This window comes from Danio rerio, chromosome 7 (genome assembly GCF_052040795.2).
Source record: "Danio rerio strain M-AB ecotype USA chromosome 7, GRCz13ab, whole genome shotgun sequence".
NCBI classification, from domain to species: domain Eukaryota; kingdom Metazoa; phylum Chordata; class Actinopteri; order Cypriniformes; family Danionidae; genus Danio; species Danio rerio.
In genome coordinates, this window is record NC_141027.1 from 79,805,001 (window position 1) to 79,825,000 (window position 20,000).

The window sequence follows — 20,000 nt, forward strand, 5'->3', positions numbered from 1 at the left end:
AAAAATAGCAGTAAGTACAGTGGAAGTCATACGTCAGGATTGGATGTGATTGCATCTCAGAAGTCCCAAATGCAGTTATTCCAGTCGAGCAGTGATTATCTTTCTCATTCACATACACGCATGCACAGCATTGGTCTGAGATATTTCACAGTAAAGCAGCGTGTGATATTATGGAATGAAGAAGGCTTCTTATGTTCCTTAAAGGGGAGCTATTATGCTTTTATAAGGGGTTTAAACACAGTAATGAGGCAACTACCAGCTAGTAATCATAAACATTAATTGTATCTTCTGCCGAAACACTTTGATTGGCATTCTCCCTTTGTAGGTGTCATCAGAGGGGGAAAGCCCCGCCCTCTAGTGCCCATCTCTCCCTCATTAGCATAAAGTTCTGTGTGAAAGTTTGTGTTCTGGTTATGTTCAGGTTATGTTTTGGTTATGTTAATTCCATGTTAGTTTATGTTCTGGTTATGTTCAGGTTATGTTTTGGTTATGTTTAATGTTTATTAGTTTATGCTCTGGTTATGTTCAGGTTATGTTTTGGTTATGTTTAATGCATGTTAGTTTATGTTCTGGTTATGTTCAGGTTATGTTTTGGTTATGTTTAATGTTTATTAGTTTATGCTCTGGTTATGTTCAGGTTATGTTGTGGTTAGGTTTAGTGTTTGTTAGTTTGTGTTCTGGTTATGTTCAGGTTATGTTTAATGGATGTTAGTTTATGTTCTGGTTATGTTCAGGTTATGTTTTGGTTATGTTTAGTGTATGTTAGTTTGTTTTCTGGTTATGTTCAGGTTATGTTTTGGTTATGTTTAGTGTTTGGTAGTTTGTGTTCTGGTTATGTTCAGGTTATGTTATGGTTATGTTTAGTGTTTGGTAGTTTGTGTTCTGGTTATGTTCAGGTTATGTTATGGTTATGTTTAGTGTTTGGTAGTTTGTGTTCTGGTTATGTTCAGGTTATGTTTTTGGTTAGGTTTAGTGTTTGTTAGTTTGTGTTCTGGTTATGTTCAGGTTATGTTCTGGTTATGTTTAATGGATGTTAGTTTATGTTCTGGTTATATTCAGGTTATGTTTTGGTTATGTTTAGTGTTTGTTGGTTTATATTCGGTTTATGTTCAGGTTATGTTTTGGTTATGTTTAGTGTATGTTAGTTTGTTTTCTGGTTATGTTCAGGTTATGTTTAGTGTTTGGTAGTTTGTGTTCTGGTTATGTTCAGGTTATGTTTTGGTTATGTTTGTGTTCTGGTTATGTTCAGGTTATGTTTTGGTTATGTTTAGTGTTTGGTAGTTTATGTTCTGGTTATGTTCAGGTTATGTTTTGGTTATGTTTAGTGCATGTTAGTTTATGTTCTGGTTATGTTCAGGTTATGTTATGGTTATGTTTTCTGCATGTTAGTTTATGTTCTGGCTATGTTCTGGCTATGTTATGGTTATGTTTACTGCATGTTAGTTTATGTTCTGGTTATGTTCTGGTTATGTTTTGGTTATGTTTAGTGTTTGTTAGTTTGTGCTTGTGTTATGTTTTATGGATGTTAGTTTATGTTCTGGTTGTGCTTAGGTTATGTTCTGGTTATGTTTAGTGTTTGGTACTTTGTGTTTAGGTTATGTTTAATGTATGTTAGTTTTTGTTATGGATGTTTTCAGGCTATGTTCTGGTTGTGTTTAGTGTATATTCTGGTTATGTTTAGTGTATGTTAGTTTGTGTATTAAGTATGTTCTTTTTTTTTTTTTTTTTTTGGTTATGTTCAGGTTATGTTCTGGTTATGTCTAGTGTGTGTTAATGTTCTCATCGTGTTTAGGATGTGTTCCTGTTATGCTCTGGTTATCTCTTGGTTATGTTCAGGTTATGTTCTGGCTGTGTTTATGTTATGTTTATGTTGTGTCTTTATGTTATGTTCTGCTAAAGTTATGTTTAGTGTATGTTGTTTTTTGGTTATGTTCAGGTTATGCCAAAATTATGTTTAGTGTATGTTGGTTGTGTTCAGCTTACGTTCTGGTTATTCCAAAGTTATGTTTAGTGTATGTTAGTTTGTGTTCTGGTTATGTTCAGGTTATGTTTTGGTTAATTTTAGGTTCATTTCAGAATATGTTTTGGCTATGTTCTGATTTATACTTAAGCTTTATGTTACCAACAAAGCCTGGGTGCACTGGCTTGATTATGTGTTATAATGTTTTATTCTCCGTGTCCTCATGGTGATTGTTTCATCCTTGTTTTAGTCTGTGAAATTATATTATATTTAAATATCTTTGAAATTGATTCTGCACCATCCATGTCATGCCATGCCCTTACATTTTTTTAGGTACACATTTAATAAAAATGTATTCTCTAAACTTATTTTATCAGATGTGAATATATACATTTCAAATGTCAACCCAAAAAAGTTATAAATAAGAAGTTAAATAAAACCTATGAAGCCTAAAAAAAAATTGCATGAAAACTAAATATATATACCACACGAAATACTATTAATTAGATTATAAATGATACTGGGTAATACTAAGATCTCACGGTGTGTTTGATATTCAGTAGGTGTTTTGCGTCTGCTGGGTGATTTGCTTCTGTTGTTTGCTCTGCAGTAACATGGTATGGTTTGAGGAGAACTGATTTCATTAAAGCGTGTATCCATGGATTGAGTCTGCGCTCGCAGTGCTTTGGGAGCCGTCATGATGTAGTTGTGCAGGAGACTGAAGGTGGTGATTTGTCATCCTGTGATGCATTTCATTTATTTTGCATTTATTTCAAGAGGCTTGGGCCCTCAGAGATCAGGGCTTTTCTGTTAGCGAGTTCAGCAGTGTGCAATAAACAGACAACAGAAACGCATCTGAGAAAGTAAAACCCAATGAATGAAATGCTGAAGAAGAAACAAATCTCTTGGTTTATTCACATTGACCTAGGGCCAGATTCATAAAGCCATTTAAGGATGCTGCAATTGTAGCCTTAAGTTCAGAATATTAAGGATTATTAACTTTTTGTTCTTATTTAAAACTAAGAATGAGCGTGATTTATGCAGATTTTTGTCTTGGCTTCAATTAATTAACAAAATTAGCTAAGCAACTTGTTGGGATTTTGCCTTCATATTCGTGTGAAAACCAGACATGTGCTAATCAATGGTAGCATTATAGTGTTTAAAGATGCCAGACATGCTTTAAAATATCTTAATAAACATGCTAATGTTGCTAGCATGACATAACAGCATGTTTCTACCATGTTTTAGAACATGACTAACATGTGATTGCATGTATTTGTCAATGTTTTTGTTTTGTTTGCTAAGTAAGTTAACATATTAGCACGTCCTAATCTATGTTTGACACTTTTTTTTACATTATTTAATTCATGATAGTATTTTAAAACACGGTAGGGTCATGTTCAGATAGTTAAAACAAGCTAGCAACATGCTAATTGATATTAGCAACATACTAGAAACCTGTTAGCAATGTGAAAACATGTTAGCAATATTAAACATGGTGGAAACATGTTATCATATTAAATATGCTATATGCTTGTTCATGCTGATAAGTTTGGTTACCATGCTCAAAATATGCTGGCAACATGCTAATTCATTATAGCAAGATGTTAAATATGGTAGGAAAATGAAACATGTCAACATCATGGTAATTAATATTAGCAGCATGCTTGAAACCGGTTAGAAACATGCTAGAAACTTGTTAGCAACATGTTAAAACATGTTAACCATTTGCTAGAAACGTATAATATTAAAAATGCTAACAACATACTCGTTCATGCAGGAATTTTGATAACATGAAAACATTGTATATTAGTATGCTAGCAGCATGTTTGGTGATATTAACAGCATGTTAGAAACACGTTACCACATATTAAACATGTTTGAAACATTTTAACACAATTAAATATGTTAGTAACATGTTAACAGCATGCTAACTGATATTAGCAACATGCTATAAACATGTTAGCTACATTGTAGAAACTTGTCAGCCACAGATTACACATGCTAGGAACATCTAAACATATCAGATGCTAGCAACATGCTTATTCATGCTGGAAACTTGATAACCTTGCTTGGAAAATTGTTGCAATATGCTAATTCATAATGGAAACATTTTAAACAAGGTATGTTAACATAACATGCAGACAGTATGCTAATTAATGTTGACAGCATGTTAGAAACATGTTAGCCACACATTAAACATGCTAGAAACATGTTAACATAATTAAATAAACATGCTAAAACATGTTAGCCATGATAAAACAAGTTATTAACGTCTTCCTAGCTTCTCAAAGTAACTTTTCAGACACATCTAGTTGGAATTCTTCAGCTGTTGTGCTTCATCTAAACTGATAACCATCTGAAAGCAGAGGCCTGATACTTGTAAAATAAAATATGAAATGGAAAATGTGATCCATGAAAAGTTATTTCACGATCGTATAAAAGGAAATGAAATTCCTCACATTCATCCACTGTTGGAAACACGTCCAGCCCATCTGTACATGCAGAACAGCCATTTTGTGACAGTGTGCCAATTAATGATTGCAACTTGTTAAACATGGTAAAAAATAGTTCAAATAGAGTTAAAACGTGTTAACAGCATGCTAATGTAATATTAGAAACACGCTAGAAACATGTTAGCTATGAATTACACATGCTGGAAACATGCCAACATATCAAATATGCTAGCAACATGCTCGTTCATGCTGGAAACCTGGTAAATTTGTTTGAAACATGCTAGGAACATGCTAATAGAGTTAAACATGCTAATTAAAATTGACAGCACACTAGAAACAAATTAGTTATGCCAGAAACATGTTAACATAAATATGTTAGCAACATGTTAAACATGGTAAGAACATGTTAACATAGAGGTAAACATGTTGGCAGTATGCTAATTCATATTGACAGCATGCTAGAAACATTAAACATGCTTGAAACATGTTAACACAATTAAATATGTTAGCAGCATACTTAAACATGCTAGCCTTGTGATTATTTATTAGCAACATTCTAGAAAAATGTTAGCCATGGATTACACATACTGGAAACATGCTAACATATCAAATATGCTAACAACATGATCATTCTTGCTGGAAAATTGGTAACTTTGTTTGAAATATGCTAGCAACATGTTGAATCATGATGGTAAAACATGTTAAACGCGGTAGGAACATGCTAACAGAGTTAAACATGCTAATTTATATTCACAGCACACAAAAAACAAACTAGTTATGCTAGAAACATGTTAACAAAAATAGGTTAGCAGCATGTTAACATAAAGGTAAACAGGCTGGCAGTATGCTAATTCATACTGACAGCATGCTAGAAACATGTTAGCCACACATTAAAATGCTAGAAACATGTCAACATATCAAATATGCTAACAACATACTCATTCATGCTGGAAACTTGGTAACTTTGTTTGAAATACACATTAAACATGCTAGAAACATGTAAACATAATTAAATAGGTTAGCAGTGATTAAACTATATGCTAGTATGCTAGTCTTGTGATTAAAAGCTACTTCTTCCTAGCTTCTCAAAGTAACTTTGAACCTTCAGACCTGGCTTTATCATCAAACTGTACACATCTAGTTAGAATTCTTCAGCTGTTGTGCTTCATCTAAACTGATAACCATCTGAAAGCAGAGGCCTGATACTTGTAAAATAAAATATTAAATGAAAAATGTGATCCATGAAAAGTTATTTCACGATCGTATAAAGCGTAATGAAATTCCTCACATTCATCCTCTGTTGTGAACAGGTTCAGCCCATCCGTGCATGCAGAACAGCCGTTTTGTGAAGCTCAGTTTGCCAATTAATGATTGCAACTTGTTAAACATGGTAAAAATAGTTAAAATAGATTTAAAGTGTGTTAACAGCATGCTAATTTAATATTAGCAACATGCTAGAAACATGTTAGCCATAGATTACACATGCTGGAAACATGACAACATATCAAATTTGCTAACAGCATGCTCATTCATGCTGGAAACTTAGTAACTTTGTTTGAAATATGCTAGCAACATGTTGAATCATGATGGTAAAACATGTTAAACATGGTAGTAACATGCTAGTTAAACATGCCCCTGCTAAAAAACCCAGCTTAAACCAGACTAGGCTGGTTGGCTGGTTTTAGCTGGTTGACCAGCCTGGTTTTAGAGGGGTTTTGGCAACTTCCAGGCTGGTTTCCAGCCATTTCCAGCCTGGTCTTAGCTGGTCAGGCTGGAAAATGACCAGCTAAATCCAGCTAAAACCAGCTTGACCAGCCTGGTTTAAGCTGGACATAGCTGGTTTTGGCTGGGCTCCCAGCCTGCTAGGCTGGTCAAGCTGGTTTTAGCTGGTCATCTCCCAGCCTAACCAGCTAAGACCAGGCTGGAAATGGCTGGAAACCAGCCTGGAAGTGGCCAAAACCCCTCTAAAACCAGCCTGGTTGACCAGCTAAAACCAGCCTAGGCAGGTTTAAGCTGGATTTTTCAGCAGGGGCTAATTAATATTCACAGCACACTAGAAACAAACTAGTTATGCTAGAAACATGTTAACAAAAATACATTAGCAGCATGTTAACATAAAGGTAAACAGGCTGACAGCATGCTAGAAACATGTTAGCCACACAATAAACATGCTAGAAACATGTTAATTACATAATTAAATAATTAAATATGTTAGCAGCATGCTAAAACATTCTAACCTTTGTCATTAAAAAAAGTTAACTTCTTCCTAGCTTCTCAAAGTAACTTTAAACCTTCAGACCTGGCTTTATCATCAAACTGTACACATCTAGTTGGAATTTTTCAGCTGTTGTGCTTCATCTAAACTGATAACCATCTGAAAGGCCTGATACTTGTAAAATAAAATATGAAATGAAAAATGTGATCCATGAAAAGTTATTTCACGATCGTATAAAGCGAAATGAAATTCCTCACATTCATCCACTGTTGGAAACACGTCCAGCCCATCCGTGCATGCAGAACAGCCGTTTCACAACACTTAGCTAGGTTAGCGTGAGCTCGCTTAAATAATGCATGAGCTGAGACCAGTTCTTACCACTTGCAAACATTTATGCATAACATTTATCCTTAATTGTATGAATAAGAGTTTAATGACTTTGATTTGGGCCTATTTTATGTGTAAACTGTCCTCCAGAGCTGGTTTTATAAGCGCCTCTCCTGGTCTTCAGGCCTCCAGCAGCAGTGAATAACAGCTGTACAGCATGGGGAATGCGGTGTTGGGGGAACTTAAGGAGAAATTAAAATAACGTTTGTTAGATGTTAGCATCAGTAGGATAGTCTCATGCTGTGGTCACACTTGAGTTTGTGCGTTCAAATGTGAAAATGGGCGGCATTGAACAAGACCATTAGACATTAAACTAAGCGAGCGATTGCTCCATGTTTTAAACTCCTGTCCAGAGAGGTCATGTTTTGATCATCGATTGGTCTCATGCAATCATGTGACGCGATTTCGCAGGTCAGAGGTCACCAAGCTCACCAAGCACAAAACTTGTCTCACAAGCTTGCGTTTCCGGTGTGTACGAATGGAAGTCTATGGGGAGAAACGTGCAGATGTAGGGCTATACACTCACCGGCCACTTTATTAGGTACGCCTGTCCAACTGCTCGTCAACACCAATGTCTAATCAGCCAATCACATGGCAGCAGCTCAATGCATTTAGGCATGTAGACATGGTCAAGACGATCTGCCGCATGTCAAACCGAGTGTGTGTTCATATGTTTGTTTGTGTGTGTACGTGTGTGTTCATGTATTAATGTGCATCTGTGTGTTTGCAGGCGAGTTCTGTAAGAACCTGACGGACTCACTGGAGAGCTCGTCCAGCACGCGTCTCATCTGGAGGACCTTCAAGCCTTTTCTGCAGGGAAAAATCCTTTACACACCTGACACCAACGTCACGCGCAGGATCATCAAAGAGGTACACACACACACACACACTCTATGTGCTCTATTTTAATGATCTAGGCACAAAGTCTAAAGCTCATGCTGCAAGAGCATTAAGGGCATGTCTGAATCCACTTCTGCTAAAATATAAGGATGGATAAATCAGCTCTGCGCCCGGCGCATGGTCTAACAGGGTTGTGCTTATTCTCTTAATGAGTTCTGGATGTGTTTTGAGCATAACGTGCATTAAACCAATCAGGGTCTCGTCTCTCAGTCCCTTTAAGAGTCAGTTGTGTCGCTCCATGGTGCATTTGCTATTTACATGGCGACTTAGTAAGTGTAAAAACTGAATGGTTTACTACAGAGAAAACAGTTAAACAGAGCATCTGCAGCACGAGGATAAAGAACGAGCCTCCTCCATTCTGCCTCTTTACTTTACTTTTACTCTTTACTCCTTTACTTTGGTGGAGTGAGGAAACGGTGGAAACTCCCTCCACTGAACACATCCATCCATAAGGCTGTCCGACTTCAGCTGGACAGCCTTAAAAATACTCCTATGATGATTTTGTTTTGAATGCTGCCATTCTTGTCCTCATGTTTACTCGGTCAGCGTGTGCAGACGTGAGTGTTGTTCAGCCGGGCGACTCCTGTTAGCTGCTTTCAGAGGAAACAGGAGCTTTTACTGCTGCCGGACGTGAAAATCACAGTGATTTGTTGCTGAAATGTCCAGCGGTGTCACCGTTTACTCAAGAGTTTGACCTTTAGTGCAGAAACACACACTGCTCCATCACTATCTACACTAGCTGTGTGTGTGTGTGTGTTTTCATTTTTGTATGTGTTTGCTTGTGTGTGTTTGTGCATTTGTGTGTGTGTGCGTGTGTGTGTGTGTGTTTGTGTGTGTGTGTGTGTATTTGTGTATTTGCTGTTTGTGAGTGTTTGTTATTGGTTTTGTGTTTCTGTGTTGTTTTGTGTGTTTGTATGTGTGTATTGAATTGGTTTTTGTGAGTGTGTTCGTGTGTGCGTGTGTATTTATGTGCATGTTTGTCTGTGCATGTGTGTGTGTGTGTATGTGTGTGGTTTTGTGTGTGTGTGTGGTTTTGTGTGTGTGCATGGGTGTTTGCGTGAATGTGTGTGTTCATTTTTGTGTGTGTTTGTTTTTGTGTTTCTGTGCTTCGTTTTGTGTGTGTGTGTGTGTGTGTGTGTGTGTGTGTGTGTGTTGTATGGATTTTTGTGAGCGCATTTGTGTGTACGTCTACATGTGTGTGTGGTTTTGTGTGTGTGTGTGTGTGTGTGTGTGTGTGGGTTTGTGTGTGTGTGTGTTTGTGTGTGTGTGTGTGCATTTGTGTATTTGCTGTTTGTGAGTGTTTGTTATTGGTTTTGTGTTTCTGTGTTTTTTTTGTGTGTTTGTATGTGTGTATTGAATTGGTTTTTGTGTGTGTGTGCGTGTGAATTTATGTGCATGTTTGTCTGTGCATGTGTGTGTGTGTGTCTTTTTGTTTTTCTGTGTGTGCATGTGCTTGTGTATGTGTGTTTATATGTGTGTGTGTGTGAGTGTGTGTGTGTGTGTGTGGTTTTGTGTGTTCATGTGTGTTTGCGCGAATGTGTGTGTTCATTTTTGTGTGTGTTTGTTTTTGTGTTTCTGTGCTTCGTTTTGTGTGTGTGTGTGTGTGTGTGTGTGTGTGTGTGTGTTGTATGGATTTTTGTGAGCACGTTTGTGTGTACGTCTACATGTGTGTGGGGTTTTGTGTGTGTGTGTGCACATCTGTGCAATTCTGTGTGTTTGCGTGTGTGTGTGTGCATGTGTTTGTGTGTGTTTGGTTTTGTGTGTTTTTGTTTTTGTATGTGTTTGTGTGTGTTTGTTTGTGTGTGTTTGTGTATGCGTGTGTGTGTGTTTCTGAGTGTTTGTAACCTACTAGGACCCAAATGTACACAGTGTATAATGTCACCTGTGTGTGTGTGTGTGCGTGCGTGTGTATGTCTGCAGGCTAACCGCACCTTCGATGCTCTGGCTAAAGCTGGTGATCTGGCAGACTGGTGGCTGCAGAATAAAGACTCTCTCTGGAGTTTCTTCAGCAGCGGCGCTCAGATCAACACACTCAGGGTGAGCCACAGTCATTTCATTCATTATAAATCTGTCATGAGTACAAATGCATTTATTTTATTACCATTAGCCATCATGGGCGAGGGGGTCCCGTAATGTTTCGCGATCACATAATAATTACACAACAAATCAAAACACAAATAAAGCACACAAACAATTACACAACACATATGAAATAACATCAAAACAACAACATTGACGGAAGAGGACAAAACCACCACAAGATTATCAAGGAGCAAACAGGAAAACAGAACAACATCTACAGATCAACACAAAACACATGCATTCATTCATTTTTCTTCGGCTTAGCTCCTTTATTCATCAGTGGTTGCCACTGCAGAATGAACCTGCAACTATTTCAGCAATGTTTAATGCAGCTGATGCTTTTCAGCTGCAACCCAGTACTGGGAAACACCCATGCACACTCATTCACACACTACGGCCAATTTAGCTTACCCAATTCCCCGATAGCGCATGTGTTTGGACTGTGGGGGAAACTGGAGCACCCTGAGGAAACCCACGCCAACACGGGGAGAACATGCAAACTCCACACAGAAACGCCAACTGAGCCAGCCGGGACTCAAACCAGCGACCTTTTATTGCTATAGGTGAATTGAATAAGCTAAATTGTCCATAGTGTATGAGTGTGAATGCAAGAGTTTATTGGTGTTTTCCAGTTATGGGTTGTGGCTGGAAGGGCATCAGCTTTTGCAGGATAAGTTGGCGGTTCATTCCACTGTGGCGACCCCTGATTAATAAAGGGACTAAGCCAAAAATAAAATGATTGAATGAATATTAATAATAATAACAAAAAATCTGAATCACTTTGAAAACAACCTGATTAGAGTTGGAAATATATATATATACGTGTGTGTGTGTGTGTGTGTGTGTGTGTGTGTGTGTGTGTGTGTGTGTGTGTGTGTGTGTGTGTGTGTGTGTGTGTGTGTGTGTAATGAATAAATAAAATAAATCTTGTTAACTTGTTTTTTTCTGTGAAAATAAATCATAATTGCTATGTTGCCAATAAACTAATATTTCAATATTATTGGTAAAAAAAAATATATATTTCACAATTATTTAATAAAAATATTAAAAATCATAAATAAAATATAAAATACATATAAAATATTGCAATTTATGTATAATGTGTATATGTATTTATGCAACTCTAATCAGGCTGTTTTCAATGAGATCCTGATTGTTTTACTTTAAAGATATCAGATTTATTCGCCCCCGTTGATTTATTTATTTTCTTTAATTTCCCAAATGATGTTGAACAGAGCAAAAAAAAAAATCACAGTATGTCTGACAATATTTTCTTCTTCTGGAGAAAGTCTTATTTGTTTTATTTCTGCTAGAATAAAAGCAGTTTTTAATTTTTTAAACACCATTTAAGGACAATATATTAGCTCCTTTAAGCTATATTTTTCCCCAATAGTCTACAGAACAAACTATCATCATACAATGACTTGCCTAATTACCCTAACCTGCCTAGTTACCCTAATTACCCTAGTGAAGCTTTTAAATGTGACTTTAAGCTGTATAGAAGTGTCTTGAAGAATATCTAGTCTAATATTATTTACTGTCATCATGACAGAGAAAATAAATCAGTTATTAGAGATGAATTATTAACACTATTATGATTAGAGATGTGTTGAAGAAATCTGCTCACCGTTAAACAGAAATTGGGGGAAAAAATAAACAGGGGTGCTAATAATTCTAACTTCAACTGTGTATTATATATTATAATATCACAACACGCTGATTTAAACATGGGATTGTAAACATCAATAAATTAAGTTGTGTTTTCTTATAAAAAGCATTCCAAAAAATCCTTATTGACATTGCATGTGCATTTGGCTATTAAAAACTAAAAGCATGCATGCATGTAGTGCCAAAAGAGCAAATGTGTTTTGCGTGACCTGCATGCTGGAGCGAGCAGTAGGTGACGGGATCAACACGTATCTGAATGGTAATCTAACACTGCTGCTTCACACAGATCTATCACTGTTCAGTCTGCAGGGCTTTTCTCCGGAGATCCGCAGTGTTCATCTGAGTGCACACCGAGTTTAATGTGCTGTGAAGTAATGACCAGCGAGCGACGGCTAATCTCCTGCATGCACTGAGGGAAAAGCATGTTTCTCACTCTTGTTTCTAGACTAAATGTCCACAAATTCTTAAATCAAGAAGCATTTTCTAGACGAGACACAAATATTGTGTTGCTTTCAGAAATAACGGGTCAAAATGAAGAGAGTTTTACCTTAAAACAAGCAAAATAGTCTGACAATGAGGTAAGAAAAATGGTCTTGTTTTGTATTTGAACATTATTTTGCTTCTTTTAAGGAAAATCTCACTTAGTTTTGACTCAATATTTCTGAAAATGCTTCTTGATTTAAGAACTTTCTGATATTTGGACTAGAAACAAGACAAGTTATTCTAAGTAAGGAAAGCACTTCACTTTTTTTCTACAGTAGCTAAAGTGTATTAATAGATGCTTCCCTGAAGGGTGGAAACTGATCGCAAATGTGCGAAGAGCCGCTGAGCTCTACAGGAGTCCATGAAGGTCTGCTAGATGAAGGTGCAGAATTAACTGAAGCGTACGGAGCAAACAGCCGTCCTTGATGAAGTAAGCAGGCGTGTGGGAGCACCGTGCTGTGGGTAATGAAGTCCTGTGGAGATCCCGCACCCGTGTCCATTACACAGTGGAGAGGGTGAAACTCATTCTTCACACTGCAGAGTCTGTGATCATTAAACCCGCTGCTGACGGCTGCTTTTGCTGCTTACACACAGCGAGTGGGCTTTACAAGAGACCTTATCATCAACAAGAGCACGATGACCACTTTAATCACTCCAAATGTCTCACGTTTCGAATTAGAACCAGTCTGAAAGTCCAGTAGCTCCTCCTATTCACCTGTAGCCCCGCCCCTTCACCAGTAGTTCCTCCCCTTCTCCATTATCCAAAGGACAATTTATCCTCGCCCTAACCATTAGCTCCTCCCCTTTACCAGTAGCTCCTCCCTTTCACTAGTAGCTTCTCTCCTCCACCAGTAGCTTCTCTCCTTCATCAGTAGCTCCTCCCTTTTATCATTAGCTCCTCCCCTTCACCAGTATCTGAATAATAGTAACTCCTCTATTTGTAGCTCCACCCCTTTGCCAGTATCTGAATAATAGTAGCTCCTCCTAATTCACAGTATCTGATGGAGAGTTGCTCCTCCCCTTCAGCTGTAGCTCCTCACCTTCAGCTGCATCTGAATAATAGTAGCTCCTCCCCTTCACCAATAGATCCACCTCTTCACAGTAACTCTTCTCTTTCACCAGTACATCCTCTCCATCAGCAGAAGCTCCTCCCCTTCATCGGTATTTGAATCGGTGGCTCCTCCCCTTCACCATTAGCTTCTCCTCTACACCAGTAGCTCCTCCCCTTTATCAATAGCCCCTCCGTTTCACCAGTAACATCTTGCCTTCACCAGTCGCTTCTCCCCTTCATCAGTAGCTCCTCCCAAATCTCTAGTACTGAAGAAGAGTAGCTCCTCCCTTTGAACTGTAGCTTCTCCCCTTCAGCTATCTGAATAATAGTAGCTCCTCCCATTCACCAAAGCTCCTCTCTTGCCCTAGTAAGTCCTCCCGATCAGCAGAAGCTCCTCCCCTTCATTAGTATCTGAATGAGTGGCTCCTCCCCTTCATCAGTAGCTCCTCCCCTTTACCCTAGTTCCTCGCCTTCATAAGTAGCTCCCCCAAGTCACCAGAATCTAAATGTGTAGCTCCTCCCCTTCAGCAGTAACTCCCCCTTCATCAGTAATGTAGAGTGGCTCCTCCTCTTCATAAGTAGCTCCTCCCAGTTAACCAGTATCTGAATGAGAGTAACTCCTCCTCTTCATCGTTATCTGAATGAGTGGCTCCTCCCCTTCACAAGTAGCTCCTCCCGGTTCACCAGTATCTGAAGGAGAGTAGCTCCTCCCTTTCAGCAGTAGCTCCTCCCCTTCACCAGTATCTGAAGGATAGTAGCTCCTCCTTGTCAGCAGTAGCTCCTCCCCTCTACCCTAGTTCCTCGCCTTCATCAGTAGCTCCTCCCAATTCACCAGAATCTGAATGAGTAGCCCCTCCCCTTCAGCAGTAACTCCTCCCTTTCATCAGTAATGTAATGAGTGGCTCCTCCTCTTCATTAGTAGCTACTCCCAGTTAACCAGTATCTAAATGAGAGTAGCTCCTCCCCTTCAGCAGTAAATCATCCTCTTCATCGTTATCTGAATGAGTGGCTCCTCCCTTTCACAAGTAGCTCCTCCTAGTTCACCAGCATCTGAAGGAGAGTAGCTCCTCCCTTTTAGCAGTAGCTCTCAGCAGTAGCTCCTCCCCTTCACCAGTATTTGAATGATAGCAGCTCCTCCCTGTCAGCAGTAGCTCCTCCTCTTCACTAGTATCTGAATGATAGCAGCTCCTCCCTGTCAGCAGTAGCTCCTCCTCTTCACTAGTATCTGAATGATAGCAGCTCCTCCCTGTCAGCAGTAGCTCCTCCTCTTCACTAGTATCTGAATGATAGCAGCTCCTCCCTGTCAGCAGTAGCTCCTCTTCATCAGTATCTGATTGAGAGTAGCTCCTCTCCATTTGGAAGTAGCCCCTCCCCTTCGCTAGTAGCTCCTCCCCTCATGCTACATTATTTGGGTATTTAAAGTGCACCTATTCTGTTTGAATGTTCAGTCTGATTGCTCTACTTATGACTTATGACTTATACGTATGTGGTTAGGTATACACCCATGGTCTCGTCCTGGGTCTTGATTTAGTCTGGACTGTAATATTGGTGCATTCACAGCCTCTTGTGCCTCATCTGGAGCTGTTATTTCATTGTTGTCAGCTGTACGAATGTCTCCACACTTATCACACATGCATCAGCTCCTATAGCGCTCTGAAAAGTGCTGTCTGACCTATTTTCAGTCGTGCAGTCAGTCCGCTGCTCCTGCACACACTTCTTCTGTAGTTTGTCTCGATTTAGTTTTTTGATAGTAGTCTTTATTGATTTTTTTTTTTACATTCTTGAGCATTCAAAATTTGTCATGCATGACATTTTTTAACCAAATGTGAACGAGCTGAGTTTGTCTCCGTTTTTACTCTGTCAGTGTCCTTTATTTATTTATTTATTTATTTAGCATCTTCTGGACTCCCCTGCGGGTTTACATCTCTATCTGTGCTGCTCTTTTTTTCCTCCAATGTGTGTGTGTGTGTGTGTCTCATGGGAGCTCTGTTTGGTGACTTGTCGCTCACTTGGCATTTCACGAGTTTGCAAATCAGCATGCCTTGCTTATTTCCCTCTCAATGGGTCTCGGCTAATGTCAAGCGCTCATTTGAAAGTCTTTTGGCTCCATATTCCAGCCTCTAAACACTGGCGAATGTGTGTGAATGGATGCTTGCATGCATTTATACTTGTATTGCTATAGTATTGCTGTACACTAAACTCTTTAAAATCATATGAAGGGGGTTTGACCATTTTAACATCAAGAAAAACCTAAGCGAAGTGTGTTTGTTCTTTTAATCGTGAAGTTTGGGGGGTTTTGGACCCCAAATGACCCTAGTGACCCCAACATTAGGAGGCTATTGGAAGGAACTGGAAAAGACAGTTTCACCCAAATATCAACCTCCCACTCTAGATTGTAAAGCTGAAACCAAAGTAACTGAAACTGCAGTTCATAGACTGGCCACTGGGGGCAGGCTCCAACAGAGCAAATTTCCATAGACTTAAAAATGCTCAACTTTTCTGCTAAAAAAAGGTGTTTACAGTCTGGTACACAAATGATTTTGATGTAAATAGCTAATAATACCCTTTATAACAACTGTGAGGGGGTGCATTTTGAATTAGGTTTGAAGATTGAGATTAAAAGTATGTGCTGTATTTTAGAGGTGTAGTGAAGGTGGCTCATTTTTGACCCAAAGGATGAATAACGTATACCAAATTATAGACAACAGGAGGGTTAAAGGCTATTGGAAGGAATTAGGAAAGACTGTTAAGTGTCACCCAAACATCAATTTTCCACTCTACATTGTGAAGCTGAAACGAAAGTAACTGAAACTGCAATTCCTTGACTGGCCACTGGGGGCTGGCTCCAAAACAGAGCAAATTTCCATAGAATTCCATGTTAAAATGCTTAACTTTACTGTAAAAAAAGGTGTTTACAGTCTTGTACAAACATTTTTTTGGTGTATATAGCTAATTTGACTCTTTATGACAACTGTGAGGGGATGAATTTTGAATTAATTTTGAGAATTGAGAATAAAAGTATGTGCTTTATTTTAGAGGTTTATTGAAGGCGGAAGGAATTTGGAAAAACAGTAAGTTTGACCCAAACATTAACCTCCTCCCGCTCTACATTGTGAAACTAAAACGAAAGTAACTGAAACTGCAATTTATCGACTGGCCACTGGGGGCTAGCTCCAAGACAGGGCAAATTTCCATTGACTCCCTTATTAAACGCCCAACTTTACTGCAGGAATTCGGTGTTAACAGCCTGGTACAAAAAATGGATTTGGTGTATATAGCTAATATTACCCTTGATGACTACTGTGACAAGGGTGAAATTTGAATTAATTTTGAGGATTTATATTAAATGTATCTACTTTATTTTAGAGGTTTAGCAGAATTATAGACAACTGGAGGAAGGGCTAAGGGCTGTTGGAAGGAATTGGGAAAGACAGTAAGTTTCACTTAAACATCACCCTCTCACTCACGTTGTGAAGCTAAAGCGAAAGTACCTGAAACTGCAATTCATAAACTGGCCACTGGGGGCTGGCTTCAAAACTTTCAAATTTCCATAGACTCCCATGTTAAAATGGTCAAAAGAATTATAGACAACAGGAAGGTTAAGAGCTATTGGGAAGGACACCAAGTTTCATCCTGCAGTCTATGACAAACGTTATTCTAAATCTAAGAAAAATGCAAGGAAAACGTATACCACACATACACAATCATTAAACATTTATAAAAATCTTTACCCTGACCGAAGGTTTACAATGTTCAGCTTTCAGCGATCTAAAATTGTGTATGGAAGAAAAAGCTGCGGTTTTGAAAATGCCGGTGTTCGTGTCCTGCTCCAGCTCATCTGTAATTATCCGGTAACCCTTGAACACCTTCATTAGCAGGTTCAGGTGTGTTTAATTGGGGTTGTAGGAGGAATCTGAAGGACGGTTTCTCTCTTGGAGCTGGGTTGGAGACCTCTAGACTAACAGACTAATGCATCTGACCTTTACCAGAAATAAAGCGACATCCCATGCAGTCAGAGGTCTCGATAGGTGCCAGACAATGATCCTCAACATCCACAATATATTGGTCGCAGTTGTAGCGGGAACTCACAGCGCTTCATATGCAGTATTTCATCAGGAAGTGCTTTATTAGTGAGTGGAGGAAGTTCAGTGTCTGTTATTGTTATGATGATTGAGAATGACTGAGAGTCACAGCCAGTGTGTGTGTGTGTGTGTGCGTGCATGTGTGTGTGAGAGTTTATTGCCCCTCCTCACTGATAGGGTGCATCAAAGGAGAAGGTAATTATGTGTAAGTGCAGGATCATTTTCATGAGCAGCAGGAAAGGGATTAACCAGCGGCGTACCTTCAGCTGATCCCCCATCACTCCATCCCTCCATCGCCCCCATTACTGCAGAGTCACTTTAAATGAGCTTATGAGAGGAGCAGGAAGACAGACGAGTGCGGATGAATGGATAGAGGAGGACGAATGTGAACTTTGTTTTGAGTTTTTCATTACCCTTTGCGGGACCTTTGAGGCCGTGACACATCAAGCAGATGAATGGCTGTTGTTAAAGGTCTCGTGAAGTGCTGTGAAATGTGCATTTTTGCTCAATGTGTGACGTCATTTCAACTTGAACATGGAGAAGGTGGGGCATAAAGTAGCCCCTCCCCCTTAAAAATCAGCCAGTAGTGTATTGTTTTGTCACAGCTCTGCCGGTGAGAGTGGTTGAGCTCAAGTGCATCAAATAAAGGGGGCGGGGCTTGACAGACACTACAAAGCATATGATTGGTCAAGATTTGACTAGATACTTAACGTTACATTAATTCATTTATCCAAAGCGACTAACAAGTGAGGATAAAAGAAGCAGTGGTAGTCTCTTCTCAAATGTTTTTGTTAAGTGGTACGGTACGGGTCGGTTTGCTTTTTTTTTTTGTTGCCATTTTCATTGTTAAAAGGTACCAAAAAACGAATCATACCATACCACTTTCCAAAGGTGTACTTAGCACAACAAAAGAGTACCAAAAGGTGGTTTACAGAGAAATGTCACTAGCACATGCACAAGCCATGAGAATTAAAAGAGGAAGTGCCATTTTTAAATAGACAGCCGAGACATTACATCATGATAATATATACATATAATAACAAGTCATGGTCAAGCTGAGCTCAAACTAACCTTGTTGTTGTCTTGATGAACAGCCACTAAGCTAAGAAGAAAAGAGTCTGTCGTATGTCCTGTTGTTGTTTGCGAGGCTGCCTCAAAGCGTGAGTGGTTTCACTTTCTCCAGAGAGCTCACATGCTCTCGCCGTGTGTCAATATTTGAAATAACGAGCTTGAGCTGATGATAATAACCAGCGCATGATTATTGAAGTGGTTTTACCATCCTTTGCTTGAAGTCAAGCACATCAAATGAATAGCAAATGAGAAGGTGGGGCAGGGCTTGTCAGACACTACAGAGCATCTGATTGGTCGAGATTTGACTAGAAACTGAACATTTACATTACATGTATCCATTTAGCAGATGCTTTTATCCAAAGTGACTAACAACAAGTAAGGATAAAACAAGCAGTAGTGGTATCATCTTAAATGTTTTTGTTATGTGGTCCTCATGGGTCGGTTTGCTTTTTTTTCCATTTTCATTGTCAAAAGCTACCAAAAAACGAACCATACCATACCACTTTCCAAAGGTCTACCTAGCACAACAAAAGAGTACCAAAAGGCGGAGCTAGACGCGCAGCTGAGCGCTACTGGTTTACAGAGAAATATCACTAGCACATGCACAAGCCATGAGAATTAAAAGAGGAAGTGCCATTTTTAAATACAAAGCCGAGACATTACATCATGATAATATATACATATAATAACAAGTCATGGTCAAGCTGAGCTCAAACTAACCTTGTCGTTGTCTTGATGAACAGCCACAAAGCTAAGAAGAAAAGAGTCTGCCGTATGTCCTGTTGTTGTTTGCGAGGCTGCCTCAAAGCGTGAGTGGTTTCACTTTCTCCAGAGAGCTCACATGCTCTCGCCGTGTGTCTATATTTGAAATAACGAGCTTGAGCTGATGATAATAACCAGCGCATGATTATTGAAGTGGTTTTACCGTCCTTTGCTTGAAGTCAAGCACATATAGTGAAGACAGGGGCAGGGCATTTCAGACACTAGAGAGCATCTGATTGGTCGAGATTTGACTAGATACTGAACATTTACATTACATTTATGCATTTAGCAGGTGCTTTTATCCAAACTGACTAACAAGTAAGAATAAAACAAGCAGTAGTAGTCTCATCTCAAATCTTTTTGTTAAGTGGTACAGTATGAGTCTGTACGCTTCTGTGTCTGTTTTCACTGTCAAAAGGTACAAAAAAAAGTCCACCGTACCGTATCACTTTCCAAAGGGTACCTAAGACAACAAAAGGGTACAAAAAGATTGGGCTAGACGCGCCTCTTCTGATGCCAGATGATCATCTAGAAGTCAAGTTATTATTTTGCTGTTCCTTAAACTTGGATAGGTGACAAGACTTCTGTCAGGTAGTGTAAACAACTGAACAGTTCTGTCCAAACAGCTTCCAAAATTAGATTTTTCATCAGAGGTGCCCTTTAAAAATGTATTGGTCCCACTTTATATTAAGTGTCCTTAACTACTATGTACTTACATCAAAAAAATAAATACAATGTGCTTAATGTGTTCATAAAGTATTTGATAACACTTGTGGTGCTCTTGAGTTGGGATAGGGGTTGGGTTATGGACAGGTTTGGTGGTGTGGGTAGGTTTAAGGGTGGGTTAAGGTGTAGGGAATGGTCAGCAGTGTATTTACAAATG

General features: G+C 38.9%; 1 protein-coding gene across 5 annotated transcripts in view; it reads left to right on the forward strand.

Annotated features, from left to right (window-relative positions):
- Nucleotides 1–20,000, forward strand: part of si:cabz01083442.1 — a 157,646-nt gene that overhangs the window by 50,689 nt on the left and 86,957 nt on the right. For all 5 annotated transcript variants that reach the window (XR_015496533.1, XR_015496535.1, XR_015496534.1 and 2 more), the window contains exons 10-11: nucleotides 7,749–7,888; nucleotides 9,839–9,955. Coding sequence is in view for 2 of the 5 variants with exons in the window: in XM_087262274.1 (XP_087118400.1) it covers nucleotides 7,749–7,888; nucleotides 9,839–9,955 (257 nt within the window). In the remaining 3 variants the exon portion in view is untranslated. The remainder of the gene's footprint in view (nucleotides 1–7,748; nucleotides 7,889–9,838; nucleotides 9,956–20,000) is intronic.